The 21,087-nt window shown below is 36.7% G+C and overlaps 1 protein-coding gene across 1 annotated transcript in view; it reads left to right on the forward strand.

Annotated features, from left to right (window-relative positions):
- The window catches only part of LOC125671498 (laminin subunit alpha-like), a 76,394-nt gene that overhangs the window by 18,766 nt on the left and 36,541 nt on the right, over positions 1-21,087 (forward strand). Inside the window, exons 13-38 of the mRNA XM_056163980.1 lie at positions 433-609; positions 837-995; positions 1,122-1,221; positions 1,344-1,500; positions 2,543-2,809; positions 2,985-3,079; positions 3,302-3,470; positions 3,611-3,771; positions 4,455-4,566; positions 5,345-5,427; positions 5,588-5,726; positions 6,055-6,187; positions 6,582-6,727; positions 6,931-7,046; positions 7,588-7,793; positions 8,925-9,055; positions 9,152-9,222; positions 9,471-9,618; positions 9,958-10,098; positions 10,669-10,824; positions 11,271-11,372; positions 11,630-11,713; positions 14,079-14,200; positions 17,570-17,765; positions 18,042-18,155; positions 18,356-18,474. Coding sequence (XP_056019955.1) covers positions 433-609; positions 837-995; positions 1,122-1,221; positions 1,344-1,500; positions 2,543-2,809; positions 2,985-3,079; positions 3,302-3,470; positions 3,611-3,771; positions 4,455-4,566; positions 5,345-5,427; positions 5,588-5,726; positions 6,055-6,187; positions 6,582-6,727; positions 6,931-7,046; positions 7,588-7,793; positions 8,925-9,055; positions 9,152-9,222; positions 9,471-9,618; positions 9,958-10,098; positions 10,669-10,824; positions 11,271-11,372; positions 11,630-11,713; positions 14,079-14,200; positions 17,570-17,765; positions 18,042-18,155; positions 18,356-18,474 — 3,604 coding nt within the window. The remainder of the gene's footprint in view (positions 1-432; positions 610-836; positions 996-1,121; positions 1,222-1,343; positions 1,501-2,542; positions 2,810-2,984; positions 3,080-3,301; positions 3,471-3,610; positions 3,772-4,454; positions 4,567-5,344; positions 5,428-5,587; positions 5,727-6,054; positions 6,188-6,581; positions 6,728-6,930; positions 7,047-7,587; positions 7,794-8,924; positions 9,056-9,151; positions 9,223-9,470; positions 9,619-9,957; positions 10,099-10,668; positions 10,825-11,270; positions 11,373-11,629; positions 11,714-14,078; positions 14,201-17,569; positions 17,766-18,041; positions 18,156-18,355; positions 18,475-21,087) is intronic.

Consider the following 21,087-nt stretch of genomic DNA (forward strand, 5'->3'; position numbering starts at 1 on the left):
TTGGGCCAAAGAAGTTCACATTTACATGAAAGCTTTCTGACATAGTGTAGATTCAAGTTTTCAAAAACCATGGCCTCCAGGGGAAGGTTTGGGGCCATAATAGGGACTACGGTTTTACATGCAAATAGATATGGAAAATCTTCTGATATGGACCAAGGTGACTCAGGTGAGCGATGTGGCCCATGGGCCTCTTGTTATTTTTAGCAGTGTTACAGTGTTGACATGTCATGTGGTGAAATTTACTGATAAGGAATAGAAAATGAGATAAAACCATGATAACAGATTTCAAAATTTGTTGGAAATTTTTTTATATCCAACAATCACAGAGTAGAGGATAATATATCTATGCATCACAATTACATATTAGGACACAAAATACAGGTAACATAGTATCTATTCCAGTAAGGTATACTTAAGATTTTCTCATTGCAGATTGTAATTGTAACCCTGATGGAGCCAAGGAGATTCCGGGGTATCCCCTTGGGGGCTGTGGGGAGGTCATCAAGGGTCAGCTGTGTGAATGTAAGGAGCGTGTGTTGGGGAGGATATGTGACCAGTGTATGCCGGGCTACTACAACCTGGACAGAAATAACCCCCTCGGATGTGAGGGTAAGATACTATGTCGATGTTTGTGTGAGTTGTAGACGTGATATAACGGGATGTCAGCAGATTTCACTTTTCTGTTTTCATCATAAAGGACAGGATATACTGGAAATTTGTGAGATTGTTGACTTAGCCTTTATTTTTACTAAAACACATTCCTGTAGTAACATTTTTATTGTTATCATTGATTGTATTGGAGTAATGGACATACTACATGTATATATTCCTTTCAGAATGTTCCTGCTATGCCCCTGGTACAGTGGCTGGTCTGAACATGTGTAACTCAGGTACTGGTCAGTGTTCCTGTAAACTGGACGTTGTTGGCCGTCGGTGCGACACCTGTGCCAGCGGATTTTATGGACTCTCAGAAGCCAATCCATTTGGCTGTACAGGTGAATAACTTGAATGCCCTTTCCTGCTTAAAAAAAAACCTTTAGAAAAATGTTTTTCAAGTGAAAATAGATTTGATAAACGTACGCATAGACTGGTGAAATAACAGGTTTGTGCAATATTTATAGAATGTGACTGTGACAGTGGAGGATCCATTAATTTGAGGTGTGAGCAGAGAACGGGACAGTGTCTGTGTAAGCCTCGTGTCGGGGGGCGTAGATGTGACATGTGAGTATTAGGTCAGAAGATTGCTTTCAAGGATGCATTCACATCGCAGTCAAGACTTTGCTGCTTATGAAGTGCATTTTGATAAATGAATTATTAAGGTGAATCTATTCCATACTTTACAGACCAGTGAGGAACCACTTTTACCCCACCCTTCAGCAATTCAAGTATGAGATAGAAGACGGTCAAACACCAGAGGGCTCCAGGATCAGATACGGATTCGATGAGACATATTTTCCAAACTTTTCCTGGAGAGGCTATGCCATTTTGACAGCAATTCAGGTAATATAGTACAACACTGATTTAGATCATTTTTGCATAGAAGGGAATGTAAATTTAGGTTTTGGGTTTCACTTTCATTTTTAGCTCTACTGAGCTGAAAGTGAGCGTTTCTGATCACTTGTTGTCTGTCGGTCCATCTGTAATTTTTTATTTTTATTTTTTTATTTTTTATTATATACATTTTTGACTTCTCAAGATGCAACTGGGCCAAATTCAAAGCTTCCTTGGGTAAAGGGCTTTCAATTTTGTTCGAATGAAGAGACATGCTCTCTTCAAAGGGGGGATAATCATAAAAATGCAAAAATAGGATGGGGTCATTGAGAATTTTCTCAAGAACCACTGCGCCAGAAGAACTGAAATTTACATGAAAGCTTCCAGACATAGTGCAGATTCAAGTTTGTTAAAACCATGACCCCTGGGTAGGTTGGGGCCACAATAGGGAATCAAAGTTTTACGTACAGATATATAGGGAAAATCTTTAAAAATCTTTTTCTCAAGAACCACTGGGCCAGAAAAGTTTACATTTACAAGAAAATCTTCCTAACATAGTGCAGATTCAAGTTTGTGAAAATCATAGTCCTCAGGGGTAGGTTGGGGCCACAATAGGCATCAAAGTTTTACATGTGAATATATAGGGAAAACATGCTGCATCCACATGCAGTTTGCAGTTTATGTAACCTGTAGTTAATGTTGTAAACTTTCTTTCTTTTTTGAATTTCCATCTTTATAAACTTTCTTACTGTTACGCCCTCTGGACCCAAACTTGGAATAAACTTATCTTATCTTATCTATAGGGAAAATCTTTGAATATGGGCCAAGGTGACTCAGGTGAGCAATGTGGCCCATGGGTCTCTTAATGGTGAAGTTTTAGTAGATTTGACTGAAATAGTGTAACTTTTGACAGTCTTTTTATGGAAATTCTTTCTCTTTAATGTTGGACTTGGGCTTGTTAATTAAGACATGAAATGTAGTGCAGATACATCTGGAACAAGTAAAACATTGCCTTTTCTTCTCAATGTCAATACATCTTTTTGTTTTTCAGCCTGAAGTGGAGATGGACATAGAGATTAAGAAGCCCAGTCTCTACCGCCTGATTTATCGCTATGTCAATGTCAATGACAAGGTGCTACGTGGACAAGTGATGTTGAAACCCCAGAACCCCACTGATGTCACACAGAACAGCGAAGTTTTCTTTCAAATTGCCAATGAGCCAATGTTTGTGACTGTTGGCAGTGGACGTGATTATGAGTTTGTCCTGAATCCGGGTCGCTGGAAGGTTTCCATCAGCTCTCCCGATATCTTGCTCCTTGTAAGTCAACTTTGGTTTGGTGTTAGTAAAATTCAGAATCAAATGAATATTGTTTGATAACTCACTCCGTTAATTTCCATTAATAGGTTTTTAAATGAATTTCCTCCAAGGTATCTTGTAATGAGATAAATGTGGCTCTTGTGAAAGTAAGATTCATTTTCTGCTCTCTGTGTAGGACTACATGGTGTTGGTACCAGATGCGTACTATGAGGCAACAGTCCTACAGGAGAAAGTCACTCGACCGTGCGGTATACCAGGGGACCAGGGGCCGTAAGTACAGTGTTCATAACACGGTCATCAATTGTACTAATATCAACAGAAAAACAAGTACAAATGAAGATTTTAATTCAAAAAGTGAAAGTGATGCTCTGATTGTTTCAACCGACTGGTTCAGATCAGTGTATATGAGTTCTCAGACTAGTTCAGATCAGTGTATATGAGTTCCCAGACTGTTACAGACCAGTGTATACCAATCTCTATTTTGTTCTGTAGATGTGTGGTTTATGAGTACCCAGACCTACAGAAATTCCCCACTGTGACTGGAGAGAACGGGTTTGTGATCGATCGTAATGGCAGCCAGATACCTACTCAGGTGTTTCCCAATCAGATCGTTCTTGATGAACTAGGAATTCCTACCCTGGCCCAGATTGACAATGCCCAGGTATGTACACAACTCCTAAAATCTGTAGTAGCAAACCACCAAAAAAAATTCAAAGCAAAACAGAAAATGCCACCCTCTGAATTTAAGGATAAATTGCACATTTCTTGAAATTTTAACTTTTGCAATTTACACAATTACAGAGAGATCTGAACCTTAACCTGCGTGTGCCACGGCCAGGAGATTATGTACTGGTGTTTAACTACTTTGCCTTGTCTAATAGAACCCAGGAGTTGGACGTCTCAGCCAATGTTGATGGCCAAAGTACCACGGGTACCGTCCTGCTGTACAGCTGTCAGTATAGGTAGGCTGTCATTAAACAGACCACCATTTTAAGTTGTGTACCACGGGTACCGTCCTGCTGTACAGCTGTCAGTATAGGTAGGCTGTCATTAAACAGACCACCATTTTAAGTTGTGTACCACGGGTAGTCCTGCTGTACAGCTGTCAGTATAGGTAGGCTGTCATTAAACAGACCACCATTTTAAGTTGTGTACCACGGGTAGTCCTGCTGTACAGCTGTCAGTATAGGTAGGCTGTCATTAAACAGACCACCATTTTAAGTTGTGTACCACGGGTAGTCCTGCTGTACAGCTGTCAGTATAGGTAGGCTGTCATTAAACAGACCACCATTTTAAGTTGTGTACCACGGGTAGTCCTGCTGTACAGCTGTCAGTATAGGTAGGCTGTCATTAAACAGACCACCATTTTAAGTTGTGCACATGTAACGTTCAGTTGTTTGGAGATTTTTTGTCAAAGAAATATGGAATTTATTGGAAGTCCAATAAATCAGGGTTTAATGAACCTCCAGGACCAGCGAAAAACAGTTTGTTATAACCTAACTTTGTTACATACAATAAGATTTTTATCAATCATTTTCCTCTCATAGGATAATAACTATCACTTTACAATAAGCATAAATTTGTTTTAAGCATGTTTGACTGTAATCAGAATGACTATGATCTTGGTTTCTGCTGTGTTTGACAGTGTGCTGTGTAGACAGGTGATGAAGAACATTGACGACATGCCGTCTGTCATCACAATCAATGATACCGTACAGATTCAAGTCACCGGGGATGAAACTGTGGACGTCGCCATTGTAAGTCTGTGCCAGTTTCACTTCATTCTAACTCATTTTACAGTCAGTTTTTTATGACCATTTATAGGTTTATCAAGCTCAATTATGTCTCCTCTTCATTGCAAAGGGAGGCATTGTTTTGGAGTCTTGCTTTCTATGTCCAGGATAAAACTTTGTATTACAGAGGTATTAGATGTTCAAATTTGACACAGATGTTTTGGCTAGATGATATTCATTGCTCGAATCAAGGTTATTTGACCAAGACCAAGGTCATGCACACAGTGAAATATGAAATTATTGTTCAAGCCAACCTTGGATTGATATTTGGCATATATACATTTGACAATGTACATGCAGTATTTTCCCATGTGACCTTCATATGACCTTATCTCAAGATCAAATAACAAATAATAGCTGTACCATGCTGTTTATTGCCAGGCAACTTGTGATGCCCATTATTCAATGTCATTTACCCAAGGTCAATGTCATAAAAAGTGAAAAATTTGTCTAGGGCAAAACTTTTTATTACAGAGGATTTGGAAATCCATACTTGACACAGCATTTGCTTTGGTCCTATGATATGCCATGCCTCAGAATAGAATCTAGGTCATTTGAGCAAGGTCAAGGTTATTCGGGGGATTGGAAATTTCTTGGATTCTGATATTTGGCTTCAAAATTCCGATCTTTGCTTGGCACTTAATGAAGGTCTCATGTTACTGCTACTCAAAAACTGTGTTCCTCTGTATTTTATCTGGACTTTGTTTTACTGTATTTTATTCTGTTGTGTATTTCGCTATAGGGCTCGGTGGTAGCCATCCCATATGATGAATGGTCCCTCGGGTACATCAGACCCAGCATCATCTGTATCCGGATCAATGGAATGTAAGTGTTCACATTTCAGAATAAACTAATGAATCCCCAGTTCTTTGTAGTTCAGATTTCGGGATTTTGTGGATCTTGTCAGACTATTGGAATATGAAGCACACTGTGTATCTGTTACTTTTGTTAAGCTGTCTAAATGAATTTTATAAATATTTACTAGTTGTGTGACCTCAGGATACACCATCCCCTCCAGTGGACTGAGAATTGATTTTGAGGACCCCCCAAATGCCGATCTGATGGTTACAACATTGCCCAATTACATAAAAGAAACAGGGCTCATAGAACTTAACAGCACTAATGTAAGTTTGTCAAAACACATCCATTACAGATTTCATGTAAGTGTGTCAATACACAGCATTATATTTACATTCCCAATGTTTTTGCCTTTGATATCTTCACCACTTGATAGCCATTTCTTCCTGAATGTGATGATGAAACATGTGCCACCGTGAAGCATTGTAATTCACCTCGTGCACTGTTACATTCCAGTTATTACGATCAAGATTCATTTGCACATTGTCTACAACTGGATTGCATTCGTGAGGATTCGGCTATCATTACAGTTTGTAAAGAAACATTAGGAATGTTAAATTTACATGTATATGTTGTACTTTGAATCCTTTTCAGAGATTTGTGGAGCTGAGGGGAAACATCAAAAATCCAGGACAGTATGTGATCTTGGTTCACTTTTACATGCCGACCGATGCAGGCGCTGACCTTCCTGTGACCTTGCACACAGAAGGATTTCCTCCAATCACAGGTGAGATATCAGAGAGGGTTCCAACAAGAGAATTATCCTCCAATCACAGGTGAGATAATCAGGGGCCAACAAGAGAATTATCCTCCAATCACAGGTGAGATAACCAGAGGACTCAACAAGAGAATTATTGTCATGCACATAAGGACTGGAAAGTTTGACTATAACTTGTACACTTTCTTCATGACTTCTATATCCTAATATGTAAAATTTATTTATGAATATGGGGATTTTATGGATATGTACATTTGACATGAATTCAAAGAGCACTGATAAGGATGAGAATATAAGTAAGTTTTAATTTTGATTTTAAGCACCTTTGAACCTAATTATATTTTATGCTTGAGTTTTAATCATACTCAGACCTCATGATTTGACTCATTGATGTCTATTTTAGGCACTTTTAAGCCTCGTTTTTGCCCCAGTGTTACCGGCTGTCGTAGTCAAATCGTGTTTGATGGAACGCTGAGGAATGTGATCTCGCTTCAGCCTGGGAACTTTACGATCATGTTCAACAACACAATGGGACGAAATATTTTGCTGGTCAGTTTATGAATTTAAATTACAACAGATCGGATTTTGTAATGATATCCATAAATTTTTTAAATATATTTTGTGAATTGACAACATAACTCTTGTTTCATTTGTTCAATATTAGGATGTAACCTTGTGCAGTGACACAATGCAAAGGTTGTGGTTTCAACTTTATCAGTAATGGTAAACTTATTCATTGTCTTTCTCTGTAGGATTACCTGATGGTTGTGCCTATCCAGCAGTTCTCCCCATCAGATTTGAACTTGCAACCTATCGACAACTCTGCCAAGTTTTTACAATCGTGCATTGGACCAGGGTTTCTTCTTGTGTAAGGACAGTCGGCATCGTTGTTAAGTCATCACTTTAAAAGTTATTAAATGATAAACATTTTACAACACAAATCTACATCAGACCACATTGTGACCAACAGACTTACAATCTTTTTACCTTCACAATGACCAAAAATCCCTTATAATGCAGGGAGCATTTTTAATTACTTAGTAGTAATATAAATAGATTTATAAACCTTAATCTGTTAAACTAAGATTAGTTGCAAGATTTCAAAGAGATAGTGTTGCTCAAAGATTTTCTGAGAAAAATTAAACACAGATTTATATACAGGTACCTGTCAGGCACCTTTTTTTTGGACAATATTCCTTTGCTGTTATTTTTACATGGGTAGTTAGTTATTTTCATATGCAAGTAAAAGATATCGATTTACTCCCCCCACCCCCTCCACACACACACTCTCCTTCCTTCCTACTTTTCTTTCTTTGTAGAAGTATTGAATTGATGGTATAAACTATTTAGTCCTGATTTTTACAATACAGAGATGACACAGATTTATACATTCTGTTTTTTGATTACAGAAATAACACGGAGTTCTGTCGCTCGGGTATCTACACCTTAACCACGGATTTTAACAATGGGGGTCTCGCCTGTGACTGTGACACGGATGGCTCTCTCAGCTTCGAGTGTTCTGACTTTGGAGGACAGTGTCAATGTAGAGAAAACGTGATTGGCCAGCGGTGTACACAGTGTCGAGAGGGATATTATGGGTTTCCCCGCTGTAAACGTAAGTGAACGTTACAAAGGATGATCAGAATAACTGTCCAATGTTTTTTCTACCTTACGTTAATGGTACTGATATCTATTCAATCGGAGAAATTTGCATCAAAATAAAATAAATTTGGAATTTTCTTTTCATGTCAACAAATTGCATTTGTTTAAAATTAGCATTGAATAATCCATATTTTAAAGAATAAACAAGTATTCATTGTTTGCTATTTTACAAAAGAGTGCTAGTTTATCGACCTCTACTTTCTATTTAAGAGGAAGGGAAGATGTTGATGTAGTTATGTGTACAATGTTGTATACAAGGTGAATTATGAGATATTGATGTAGTTATGTGTACAATGTTATACACAAGGTGAATTATGAGATATTGATGTAGTTATGTGTACAATGTTATACACAAGGTGAATTATGAGATATTGATGTAGTTATGTGTACAATGTTGTATACAAGGTGAATTATGAGATATTGATGTAGTTATGTGTACAATGTTATACACAAGGTGAATTATGAGATATTGATGTAGTTATGTGTACAATGTTGTATACAAGGTGAATTATGAGATATTGATGTAGTTATGTGTACAATGTTGTATACAAGGTGAATTATGAGATATTGATGTAGTTATGTGTACAATGTTATACACAAGGTGAATTATGAGCCTCCAATGACTAAGACCTTGCTGTTTGTTACAGGGCATTTCATACATTTAGCTTCAAAATTGGGAAAAATTGATAATATTTGGCATTGGGAATGGTACCATTTATTGGTACCAGTTATATCAGTTATATTATTGTTTTCTGATGCTTGTTATGCATTTTAGTTTTTGAATAAATGACCTGCACTATAAAGCATGTACAGGTCCTCAGGGTTACTGTACTCTCATTAGCTCTGAATGCCTAGCACATGTGTTTGTCGAAAGTTAGCCACAACATCGACAGTTTTATAAGATTAAGTTACACAAAGTTTTAACAGAAATCACAGATAAATGTAATAAATCACTCATAAAGGAACCACATTGCTACACGAGATTTTTCATTTAATGGTGACCTTTAGGATTCAGTTTAAGTGTTATATTGTCTGATGTACACATTTATTACCTTAATTGTACATGTATATTGCCTGATTGCAGCCTGTAATTGTCCCTATGGAATGTGCAGCCCAGTGACAGGAGAGTGCATGTGCCCCCCGCGTGTGACGGGAGAGAGATGTGATGCTTGTGTATCTGCTACTTATGGTTTTGATCCATTGGTTGGATGTACGGTGAGTTACTAGGCATTTTCTCACTAAATCTATGATGAGAATGATGTAAACAGTACACGGATTTAAAGATGAGCTGACACTGTTATTTGTTGACAGGACTGTAAATGTAACGCTGAGGGTGTTCTGAATCGGGACATGAACTGTGACCAGACCACTGGACATTGCACGTAAGTGGACCATTGGTTATTTTTGGAATGTCCATTCTGGGACTGTAATCGCTATGTGTACTGTATTATATACTGCTTGTCAGTGGGTTTGTTGAAGGAAATTGAATTGTGATAATCTGTTCTGTAGGTGTAAGGACAATGTCGGATGGGGGGGGGGGGGGGGGGGGGGGCTTCTATGTGTACTGTATTATATACTGCCTGTCAGTGGGTTTGTAGGAGGAAATTGAATTGTGATAATCTGTCTGTAGGTGTAAGGACAATGTCGGGGGACGCAAGTGTGACTACTGTTTAGCGGGGTTCTACTCCTTCCCATACTGTGCTGAATGCAGCAACTGTAACAGTCAGGGTACACTGGAGCAGATCTGTGACACGGGAAATGGGGCCTGTCTCTGTAAGGTAAGCTGTGACAGACAGTGGGGCCTGTCTCTGTAAGGTACGCTGTGACACAGACAGTGGGGCCTGTCTCTGTAAGGTAAGCTGTGACACAGTGAGGCCTGTCTCTGTAAGGTAAGCTGTGACAGACAGTGGGGCCTGTCTCTGTAAGGTACACTGTGACACAGACAGTGAGGCCTGTCTCTGTAAGGTATGCTGTGACAGACAGTGGGGCCTGTCTCTGTAAGGTAAGCTGTGACACAAACAGTGGGACCTGTCTCTGTAAGGTAAAATTACACAGCATATTGCATGTACATGTATATGTTTGTAGTGCTTTTCAATGAATTTTTGATTTGATTTCAGGAAAATGTTGCAGCCCCTAATTGTGAAACCTGTGAGTCTGGGAGTTTTTATCTGGATCCCAGGAACCCTAAAGGCTGTACCAAGTGTTTCTGTTTCGGAACAACTTCAAGGTGTAGCAGCTCCCCACTAGTGTGGACACAAGTAAGAAAAACTAATTATTTAATGTGTGGGCACAAATGATGAAGAAAATCTCACTCAATGCAGGCACAGATAATAAAAAAGATCTCACTCAGTGTGGGCACCAATGATGAAAATGATCTCACTCTGTGTGGGCACAAATAATGAAAAGATCTCACTCAGTGTGGGCACAGGTAATGAATAAGATCTCACCTAGTGTGGGCACAGATAGTGAATAAGATCTCATTCAGTGTGGGCACAGATAATGAAAAGGTCTCACTCAGTGTGGGCACAGGTAATGAATAAGATCTCACTCTGTGGGCACAGGTAATGAATAAGATCTCACTCTGTGGGCACAGGTAATGAATAAGATCTCACTCTGTGGGCACAGATAATGAAAAGTGTGGGCACAGGTAATACAGACCCCAATCATTGGTGTGAGCACAGGTAATAAAGTACATGTAGATACATATTTCTTCTCCAAAATTTATTAATTAACATGTTGCCTGCATACAGTAAAGAATTTGAAGTTTGTGTAGAATTCTGGTACAAGATGAGGAGAATACTATAGGATTTTTATTTTATTTTCCTCAGCAAAAGGACATGCTGGGATGGGACGTTACAAACACAGTCGAGGGCTCCCTGAGAGAATCCGAGACCATCATAGCTGTCCTGGAATCAGACACCAAAATCACAGACCCCAACCAGCCCATGTACTGGATAGTCTCGGATTCCTACCTCGGAGATCAGGTCAGAGTCAAACGGATTTCTAGGACTTCATTTTTTTAATTTCTTTTTCCCTGGTTATTTCACTTTAGCTTTTCTGATCCACTTTTGTCTAGTGTTTCTTTGGTGTAAACTTTTCACATTTCTATTTTTTATGAACCACTGGGCCAATTTCAGCCGATTTTAACACAAAGCATACGTGGGTAAAGGGGATCCAAGTGCATTCTAATTGAAAGGTCAAGCACTCTTCCATAGGGGAAACATTAATAAATAGGGTGTAATGTTTGAAAAATTGTCTTTAGAATCAGTGGACCAGAACATTTAGAAATAGGGTGTAATGTTTGAAAAATCATCTTAAGAATCAGTGGACGAGAGAAGTCGAACCTGAATGAAAACTTCATCAGTTTTACTACAGTGTGTGATATTGATGCAAGTTGTAGCATAATTAAATGCACAACTTTTTTTAAAAGGTGAAATCCTACGGGGGTAAGATGAGATTTGAGGTGTACTATGTGACTCCCAGAGGAAATGAAACGAGGGAACTTCCAAGTGGACCAGATGTCATCATAAAGGTAAATTTAAACAAACAAAAAAACAATGTTCATAAATCTGATGTCATTGTTAAAGTAAATACAAACAAACTGCAATGGTTTTATAAACAAACATAAGTTGATAAGGACACTACATTGAGTTGATAAACAAATGCACAAACTACAATAGTTCATAAACCTAGAAAAATGCCAGGTAAATACATGGATGAATGGTTTATGGAAACAGGACACCAAGAATTGTATAACTAACAGTGATTAGGTCAACTCTTCAATTTTAGGGTGGAAACATGACCTTGTATCACAGATATGGCTCAACACCATTGGCCACTTCGACCACCCCTGTTGAAATCACAATGAACGAGGTAAATGTCACCACTTCTGTGAAATACCTGTACTAAGTGTACACAATAAACACAAATAGTGCACAGTTACAGTACCCGCAACGTTATTCTTGACATTCCTATCGTGCGTGTATCCTATCCTATCGTGCGTGTATCCTATCCTATTGTGCGTGTATCCTATCCTATCGTGCGTGTATCCTATCCTATCGTGCATGTATCCTATCATATCTTGCATGTATCCTATCCTATCGTGTATCAGGTTTTCCGTTTTCTATCGTGTTTCGTGTTTATCAGGTCTATCGTGTATCGTATTTTGCGTGTATCAGGTTTTCCGTTTATCTTGAAAATCGTTTATCGTGTAGCTTCGGAAACTATTGGGATCTTATATTAAATCTCATGAAAAAGTAAGATACTTTCCAAAAGCTTTATTCGTTTTGTTAAAGAAGCTATTTTTAGGAATCAAGGAAAGACAGTATATTTGAAAGAGAACATAAAGCTGTCGATTTTAAGGCAGAAAAAGAGCTATATGTCTGTCCAGAGAGGGTGAAAATTTATCATAATTTCATTCTAAGTAATCTGGAAAGTAGGCAGTAGTTTGCCGAGTAAACCGAGGACAGTAAAACTGAAAGCTCCTTCATCTGGAGTTCATAAACATTTCCTTGTCTAGAAACAATTATTTGTAATTAACACTAACAGAGAAATAGGAAGTTCCGATCTGAAAGGAAAAATCAGTAAATTACATTGTTTATAACATATATTTTAATAATGGTTCTTTTTCTTCCGATTTTGTTCACCTGTATTCAACTTATATACCAACTACTGAACTTGTGCGCATTCTTATCTATCTGATTTTGTGTATCACCCGTGTTTTGACAGTAAACATTCTCAGGGACATTGTATTTCACACATTTAGAAGATTAAGTTTTAAAAGAGTGCAAGGGTATATTGCATCTCCCAAAATTCTGCTCAATTGGGCACGATTCAGCTGTCATCGTTTTTTTTTTTTTATTTGTACACGTACACATGTACCAATAGTCATACATGTAGATACTGGAAATTTATGCTGGTTTTGATGATTATTTGAATTTTTTACATGCTAAACACAAACATTTTAAAGCGTTTCTAAATTGCGACTTTAAATCAAGCCGGGTTTCGTATATGTTTTTAATAGTTTATTTATTTTTTGTTAACAAAATATCAATTCATATAAATATGTTCCAATTACTTATGACTATCAATTATCACTCATAGTGTAGAAATATCTAACATATGAGCATATGGTGTAGTGCAGTGGATTGTATTTAAAGCGGTCATTATGAAAATAATTGTAGTTGTTGAATGAGCGGTGAACTCAGAGCTTGATGCAAAGTAACCCCCCTCCTAACTACACACAAAATATTACTTGGTTTTATTTGATATCCAAGATAATAGACATTAGAATAAGAGAGCTATTGAAGCATGATATCACTACATTATATTACATTTTGTTAATTCCCTGTTTAATTGCTAAACGCTCGGCATCAAGTATGAATGCCACGGGTCCTCGGAGATGACCTTAAAAATAGACGCCCCGTGTCACGGTAGGTGTGGCACACTAAAAAACCCTCACTGCTCAATGGCCGTAATTGCCGAGCATAAGCCTGAATTTAAAAGCTTTTCACTGGTCATGGTTACGTCTCCATATGAGTGAAATATTCTCGAGCGAGATGTTAAGCAAGATAAAAATCAATCACTCCCTGTATGATTCATATATTAAACATTCAAGGTGACAATATACGTTTTAAAATCATTGGCTGAGAAAATTCATATACACTGTAGATATCAAATAATGAATTCAATACCGTATATAGTTTAGCTTCCGGATTTTAGCTGTAATGACGTTAAAAAAACATAAATAGAATTTTTAAAAAAAACAACAAAAATAAACGTACAACCATGGATAAATAAATTATATGCTTTAGGTATATATTGAGTATTGAAATCCTTCAATATTATCAACATAATGTAATTATTTTGTACATATCAAACTTTCGTTCTGTCTAAATTGTTTCTAAATTTACAACATTTCTATCAGGTTTATCGTGAAGATCGTTTATCGTGTTTTTGCGTTTATCAGGTTTATCGTGAAGATCGTTTATCAGGTTTTGCGTTTATCAGGTTTACCGTGTATCCTATCGTATCGTGCGTGTATCCTATCATATCATGCGTGTATCCTATCCTACCGTGCGTGTATTGTGTTCTTTTTCTATCATTTATCATGTCAAGAATAACGTTGTGGGTACTGTATATGTTAGTGATGTAGATACCGCACATAAAGCTCTCTATGTCTGATGTAATAGTTCTGCTAAGGAGTGCAGTATCGCATTTCATTTGAATGGTTTTGCAGTACAACTTTGTGCGTGCAGAGGATGGCCTTGGCGTATCCAGAGAAACCTTTATGATGGTCCTTGTGGACATCACAGCAATTCACATCCGAGCCAATTACTTCACTCCAACCACAGAAGTCAGGTAACTCATTCTCAGTCTTGTGTGACAGATTGTTTAGTACAGAAGTCAGGTAACTCATTCTCAGTCTTGTATGACAGATTGTTTAGTTGTACAGAAGTCAGGTAACTCACTCTCAGTCTTGTGTGACAGATTGTTTAGTTGTACAGAAGTCAGGTAACTCATCCTCAGTCTTGTATGACAGATTGTTTAGTTGTACAGAAGTCAGGTAACTCACTCTCAGTCTTGTGTGACAGATTGTTTAGTTGTACAGAAGTCAGGTAACTCATTCTCAGTCTTGTATGACAGATTGTTTAGTTGTACAGAAGTCAGGTAACTCATTCTCAGTCTTGTATGACTGATTGTTTAGTTGTACAGAAGTCAGGTAACTCATTCTCAGTCTTGTATGACAGATTGTTTAGTACAGAAGTCAGGTAACTCATTCTCAGTCTTGTATGACAGATTGTTTAGTACAGAAGTCAGGTAACTCATTCTCAGTCTTGTGTGACAGATTGTTTAGTACAGAAGTCAGGTAACTCACTCTCAGTCTTGTATGACAGATTGTTTAGTACAGAAGTCAGGTAACTCATTCTCAGTCTTGTATAACAGATTGTTTAGTTGTACAGAAGTCAGGTAACTCATTCTCAGTCCTGTGTGACAGATTGTTTAGTACAGAAGTCAGGTAACTCATTCTCAGTCTTGTATGACAGATTGTTTAGTTGTACAGAAGTCAGGTAACTCATTCTCAGTCTTGTGTGACAGATTGTTTAGTACAGAAGTCAAGTAACTCATTCTCAGTCTTGTGTGACAGATTGTTTAGTACAGAAGTCAGGTAACTCACTCTCAGTCTTGTATGACAGATTGTTTAGTACAGAAGTCAGGTAACTCATCCTCAGTCTTGTATGACAGATTGTTTAGTTGTACAGAAGTCAAGTAACTCATTCTCAGTCTTGTATGACAGATTGTTTAGTTTTACAGAAATCAGGTAACTCATTCTCAGTCTTTTGTAACAGATTGTTTAGTTGTTCAGAAGTCAGGTAACTCATTCTCAGTCTGGTGTGACAGATTGTTTAGTTGTACAGGTTTAGAAATACATGTATATAAGTTGTAACTAAGTGTTCTGATTTAAACTGGAAGGGATGAATGTCTAGATAAGTTGTAACTAAGTGTGCTGATTTAAACTGGAAGGGATGAATGTCTAGATAAGTTGTAACTAAGTGTGCTGATTTAAACTGGAAGGGATGAATGTCTAGATAAGTTGTAACTAAGTGTGCTGATTTATTGGAAGGGATGAATGTCTAGATAAGTTGTAACTAAGTGTGCTGATTTATTGGAAGGGATGAATGTCTAGATAAGTTGTAACTAAGTGTTCTGATTTAAACTGGAAGGGATGAATGTCTAGATAAGTTGTAACTAAGTGTGCTGATTTAAACTGGAAGGGATGAATGTCTAGATAAGTTGTAACTAAGTGTGCTGATTTAAACTGGAAGGGATGAATGTCTAGATAAGTTGTAACTAAGTGTGCTGATTTAAACTGGAAGGGATGAATGTCTAGATAAGTTGTAACTAAGTGTGCTGATTTATTGGAAGGGATGAATGTCTAGATAAGTTGTAACTAAGTGTGCTGATTTATTGGAAGGGATGAATGTCTAGATAAGTTGTAACTAAGTGTGCTGATTTAAACTGGAAGGGATGAACGTTTAGTTGTACGTGTACATCTTGTGGTTGACTTCATTGTTACAGGATATTTTTGTCTGTAGTGTGGTTGACTTCATTGTTACAGGATGTTTTTGTCTGTAGTGTGTTTGACTTCATTGTTACAGGATATTTTTGTCTGTAGTATGGTTGACTTCATTGTTACAGGATATTTTTGTCTGTAGTGTGGTTGATTTCATTGTTACAGGATATTTTTGTCTGTAGTATGGTTGACTTCATTGTTACAGGATATTTTTGTCTGTAGTGTGGTTGATTTCATTGTTACAGGATATTTTTGTCTGTAGTGTGGTTGATTTCATTGTTACAGGATATTTTTGTCTGTAGTGTGGTTGATTTCATTGTTACAGGATATTTTTGTCTGTAGTATGGTTGACTTCATTGTTACAGGATATTTTTGTCTGTAGTGTGGTTGACTTCATTGTTACAGGATGTTTTTGTCTGTAGTGTGTTTGACTTCATTGTTACAGGATATTTTTGTCTGTAGTGTGTTTGACTTCATTGTTACAGGATATTTTTGTCTGTAGTGTGTTTGACTTCATTGTTACAGGATATTTTTGTCTGTAGTGTGGTTGATTTCATTGTTACAGGATATTTTTGTCTGTAGTGTGGTTGATTTCATTGTTACAGGATATTTTTGTCTGTAGTGTGTTTGACTTCATTGTTACAGGATATTTTTGTCTGTAGTGTGGTTGACTTCATTGTTACAGGATATTTTTGTCTGTAGTGTGGTTGATTTCATTGTTACAGGATATTTTTGTCTGTAGTGTGGTTGATTTCATTGTTACAGGATATTTTTGTCTGTAGTATGGTTGACTTCATTGTTACAGGATATTTTTGTCTGTAGTGTGGTTGATTTCATTGTTACAGGATATTTTTGTCTGTAGTATGGTTGACTTCATTGTTACAGGATATTTTTGTCTGTAGTGTGGTTGACTTCATTGTTACAGGATATTTTTGTCTGTAGTGTGGTTGATTTCATTGTTACAGGATATTTTTGTCTGTAGTGTGGTTGATTTCATTGTTACAGGATATTTTTGTCTGTAGTGTGTTTGACTTCATTGTTACAGGATATTTTTGTCTGTAGTGTGTTTGACTTCATTGTTACAGGATATTTTTGTCTGTAGTATGGTTGATTTCATTGTTACAGGATATTTTTGTCTGTAGTATGGTTGACTTCATTGTTATAGGATATTTTTGTCTGTAGTGTGGTTTATTTCATTGTTACAGGATATTTTTGTCCGTAGTGTGGTTTATTTCATTGTTACAGGATATTTTTGTCTGTAGTGTGGTTGACTTCATTGTTACAGGATATTTTTGTCCGTAGTGTGGTTTATTTCATTGTTACAGGATATTTTTGTCTGTAGTGTGGTTGACTTCATTGTTACAGGATATTTTTGTCCGTAGTATGGTTGACTTCATTGTTACAGGATATTTTTGTCTGTAGTATGGTTGACTTCATTGTTACAGGATTTTTTGTCTGTAGTGTGGTTGACTTCATTGTTACAGGATATTTTTGTAGTATGGTTGATTTCAGTGTTACAGGATATTTTGTCTGTAAGTGATGTTGATTTCAGCTAATTTCAGTGTTACAGGATATTTTGTCTGTAAGTGCTGTTGATTTTGGCTGTGTCCTGTTTTACAGACAGCCTCTTTCTATATTTTATTGTAATGTTACAGACTGATGGACGTTGAGCTTGATCAGGCAGAACAACAAGTTGAGACGACAACAGGTGTGAATGGTGATGATGATGGTTCCTGGTTTGGTGGTTGGTTTGGTGATGGAGAAAAAACAACGACCCCAGCCCCTGTACAACTGGCCAGTAGTGTAGAACAGTGTCAATGCCCTATGGGATATGTTGGATCCAGTTGTCAGGTACAGACTATATAACAACCCTACAGGTACAGACTATGTCACAACAACTTGTGTACAACAGGTATAAACTACAGTGTTTATAACAACACCTGGTGTACACCTTAACAAGGAGGGTTGACTGAAATATTATACCCACATATATTAAAAATGTATCTTTTACATCAATGTTTTTTTCAAGGATTTTTCTTTGTTTAGGAAGAGGTCTTGTATATATTTTCATGTATATTTTATTATAGATTTTATTGTATATTTTATTATATATGTATGTTATTTTAGGACTGTGCCCCAGGGTACTACAGGTCATCGAAGACGCCATATCGAGGAGTGTGTATCCCATGTAATTGTCATGGTCACTCAGATGCATGTGACACTGAGACAGGAGAATGTCAGGTCAGCAAACATCAGACGATTTTTACTGTAACTGTGAATGATAAGTTCAACAAACATCATACGAATCTAGCTTTAATTGTGAATGATAAGTTCAGCAAACATCATACAAATCTAGCTTTAATTTTGATAAATATGGTGACTGAGGACTTCGAATATAGTTTACCTAATATTTTATAAATAGATGTTGAATTTTTTGACAGAGTTGTAGAGACAACACCATGGGAAAGCATTGTGCTGAATGTTTACCTGGTTACTATGGTGATGCTACAACAGGTGTTTGTCAGATATGCAGCTGTCCACTGCCTATACAGAGTAACAAGTCAGTATCACATATAAACTCAGTAACAAGTCAGTAAACTCAGTAACAAGTCAGTATCACATGTAAACTCAGTAACAAGTCAGTATCACATATAAACTCAGTAACAAGTCAGTATCACATGTAAACTCTGTAACAAGTCAGTAAACTCAGTAACAAGTCAGTATCACATGTAAACTCAGTAACAAGTCAGTATCACATGTAAACTCTGTAACAAGTCAGTAAACTCAGTAACAAGTCAGTATCACATATAAACTCAGTAACAAGTCAGTATCACATGTAAACTCTGTAACAAGTCAGTAAACTCAGTAACAAGTCAGTATCACATGTAAACTCTGTAACAAGTCAGTAAACTCAGTAACAAGTCAGTATCACATGTAAACTCAGTAACAAGTCAGTATCACATGTAAACTCAGTAACAAGTCAGTATCACATGTAAACTCAGTAACAAGTCAGTAAACTCAGTAACAAGTCAGTATCACATGTAAACTCAGTAACAAGTCAGTATCACATATAAACTCAGTAACAAGTCAGTATCTCATGTAAACTCAGTAACAAGTCAGTATCACATGTAAACTCAGTAACAAGTCAGTATCACATGTAAACTCAGTAACAAGTCAGTAATACATGTAAACTCAGTAACAAGTCAGTATCACATATAAACTCAGTAACAAGTCAGTATCACATGTAAACTCAGTAACAAGTCAGTAATACATGTAAACTCAGTAACAAGTCAGTAATACATGTAAACTCTGTAACAAGTCAGTATCTCATGTAAACTCAGTAACAAGTCAGTATCACATGTAAACTCTGTAACAAGTCAGTATCTCATGTAAACTCAGTAACAAGTCAGTATCACATGTAAACTCAGTAACAAGTCAGTATCACATGTAAACTCAGTAACAAGTCAGTAATACATGTAAACTCAGTAACAAGTCAGTATCACATATAAACTCAGTAACAAGTCAGTATCACATGTAAACTCAGTAACAAGTCAGTAATACATGTAAACTCAGTAACAAGTCAGTAATACATGTAAACTCTGTAACAAGTCAGTATCTCATGTAAACTCAGTAACAAGTCAGTATCACATGTAAACTCTGTAACAAGTCAGTAATACATGTAAACTCAGTAACAAGTCAGTAATACATGTAAACTCAGTAACAAGTCAGTATCTCATGTAAACTCAGTAACAAGTCAGTATCACATGTAAACTCAGTAACAAGTCAGTAATACATGTAAACTCAGTAACAAGTCAGTAAACTCAGTAACAAGTCAGTAATACATGTAAACTCTGTAACAAGTCAGTAATACATGTAAACTCTGTAACAAGTCAGTATCACATGTAAACTCTGTAACAAGTCAGTATCACATGTAAACTCTGTAACAAGTCAGTAATACATGTAAACTCAGTAACAAGTCAGTATCACATGTAAACTCTGTAACAAGTCAGTAATACATGTAAACTCAGTAACAAGTCAGTAATACATGTAAACTCAGTAACAAGTCAGTAATACATGTAAACTCTGTAACAAGTCAGTAATACATGTAAACTCTGTAACAAGTCAGTATCACATGTAAACTCTGTAACAAGTCAGTATCACATGTAAACTCTGTAACAAGTCAGTATCACATGTAAACTCAGTAACAAGTCAGTATCACATGTAAACTCTGTAACAAGTCAGTAATACATGTAAACTCAGTAACAAGTCAGTAAACTCAGTAACAAGTCAGTATCACATGTAAACTCAGTAACAAGTCAGTAAACTCAGTAACAAGTCAGTAATACATGTAAACTCAGTAACAAGTCAGTATCACATGTAAACTCAGTAACAAGTCAGTATCACATGTAAACTCAGTATCACATGTAAACTCAGTAACAAGTCAGTAATACATGTAAACTCTGTAACAAGCCAGTAACACATGTAAACTCAGTAACAAGTCAGTATCACATGTAAACTCAGTAACAAGTCAGTATCACATGTGAACTCATTAACAAGTCAGTACAAGTCAGTATCACATGTAAACTTATTAACAAGTCAGTAATACATGTAAACTCAGTAACAAGTCAGTATCACATGTAAACTCAGTATTACATATAAACTCAGTAACAAGTCAGTATCACACGTAAACTCATTAACAAGTCAGTATCACATGTGAACTCAGTATTACATGTAAACTCAGTAACAAGTCAGTATCACATGTAAACTCAGTAACAAGTCAGTATCACATGTAAACTCATTAACAAGTCAGTACAAGTCAGTATCACATGTAAACTTATTAACAAGTCAGTAATACATGTAAACTCAGTAACAAGTCAGTATCACATGTAAACTCAGTAACAAGTCAGTATCACATGTAAACTCTGTAACAAGTCAGTATCACATGTAAACTCAGTAACAAGTCAGTACAAGTCAGTAATACATGTAAACTCAGTAACAAGTCAGTAATACATGTAAACTCTGTAACAAGTCAGTAATACATGTAAACTCTGTAACAAGTCAGTAATACATGTAAACTCAGTAACAAGTCAGTATCACATGTAAACTCAGTAACAAGTCAGTATCACATGTAAACTCAGTAACAAGTCTTTATTTTGATAAAGAATCTGTATGA

The sequence above is a fragment of the Ostrea edulis genome, chromosome 4 (assembly GCF_947568905.1).
Source record: "Ostrea edulis chromosome 4, xbOstEdul1.1, whole genome shotgun sequence".
In the NCBI taxonomy this organism is placed as follows: domain Eukaryota; kingdom Metazoa; phylum Mollusca; class Bivalvia; order Ostreida; family Ostreidae; genus Ostrea; species Ostrea edulis.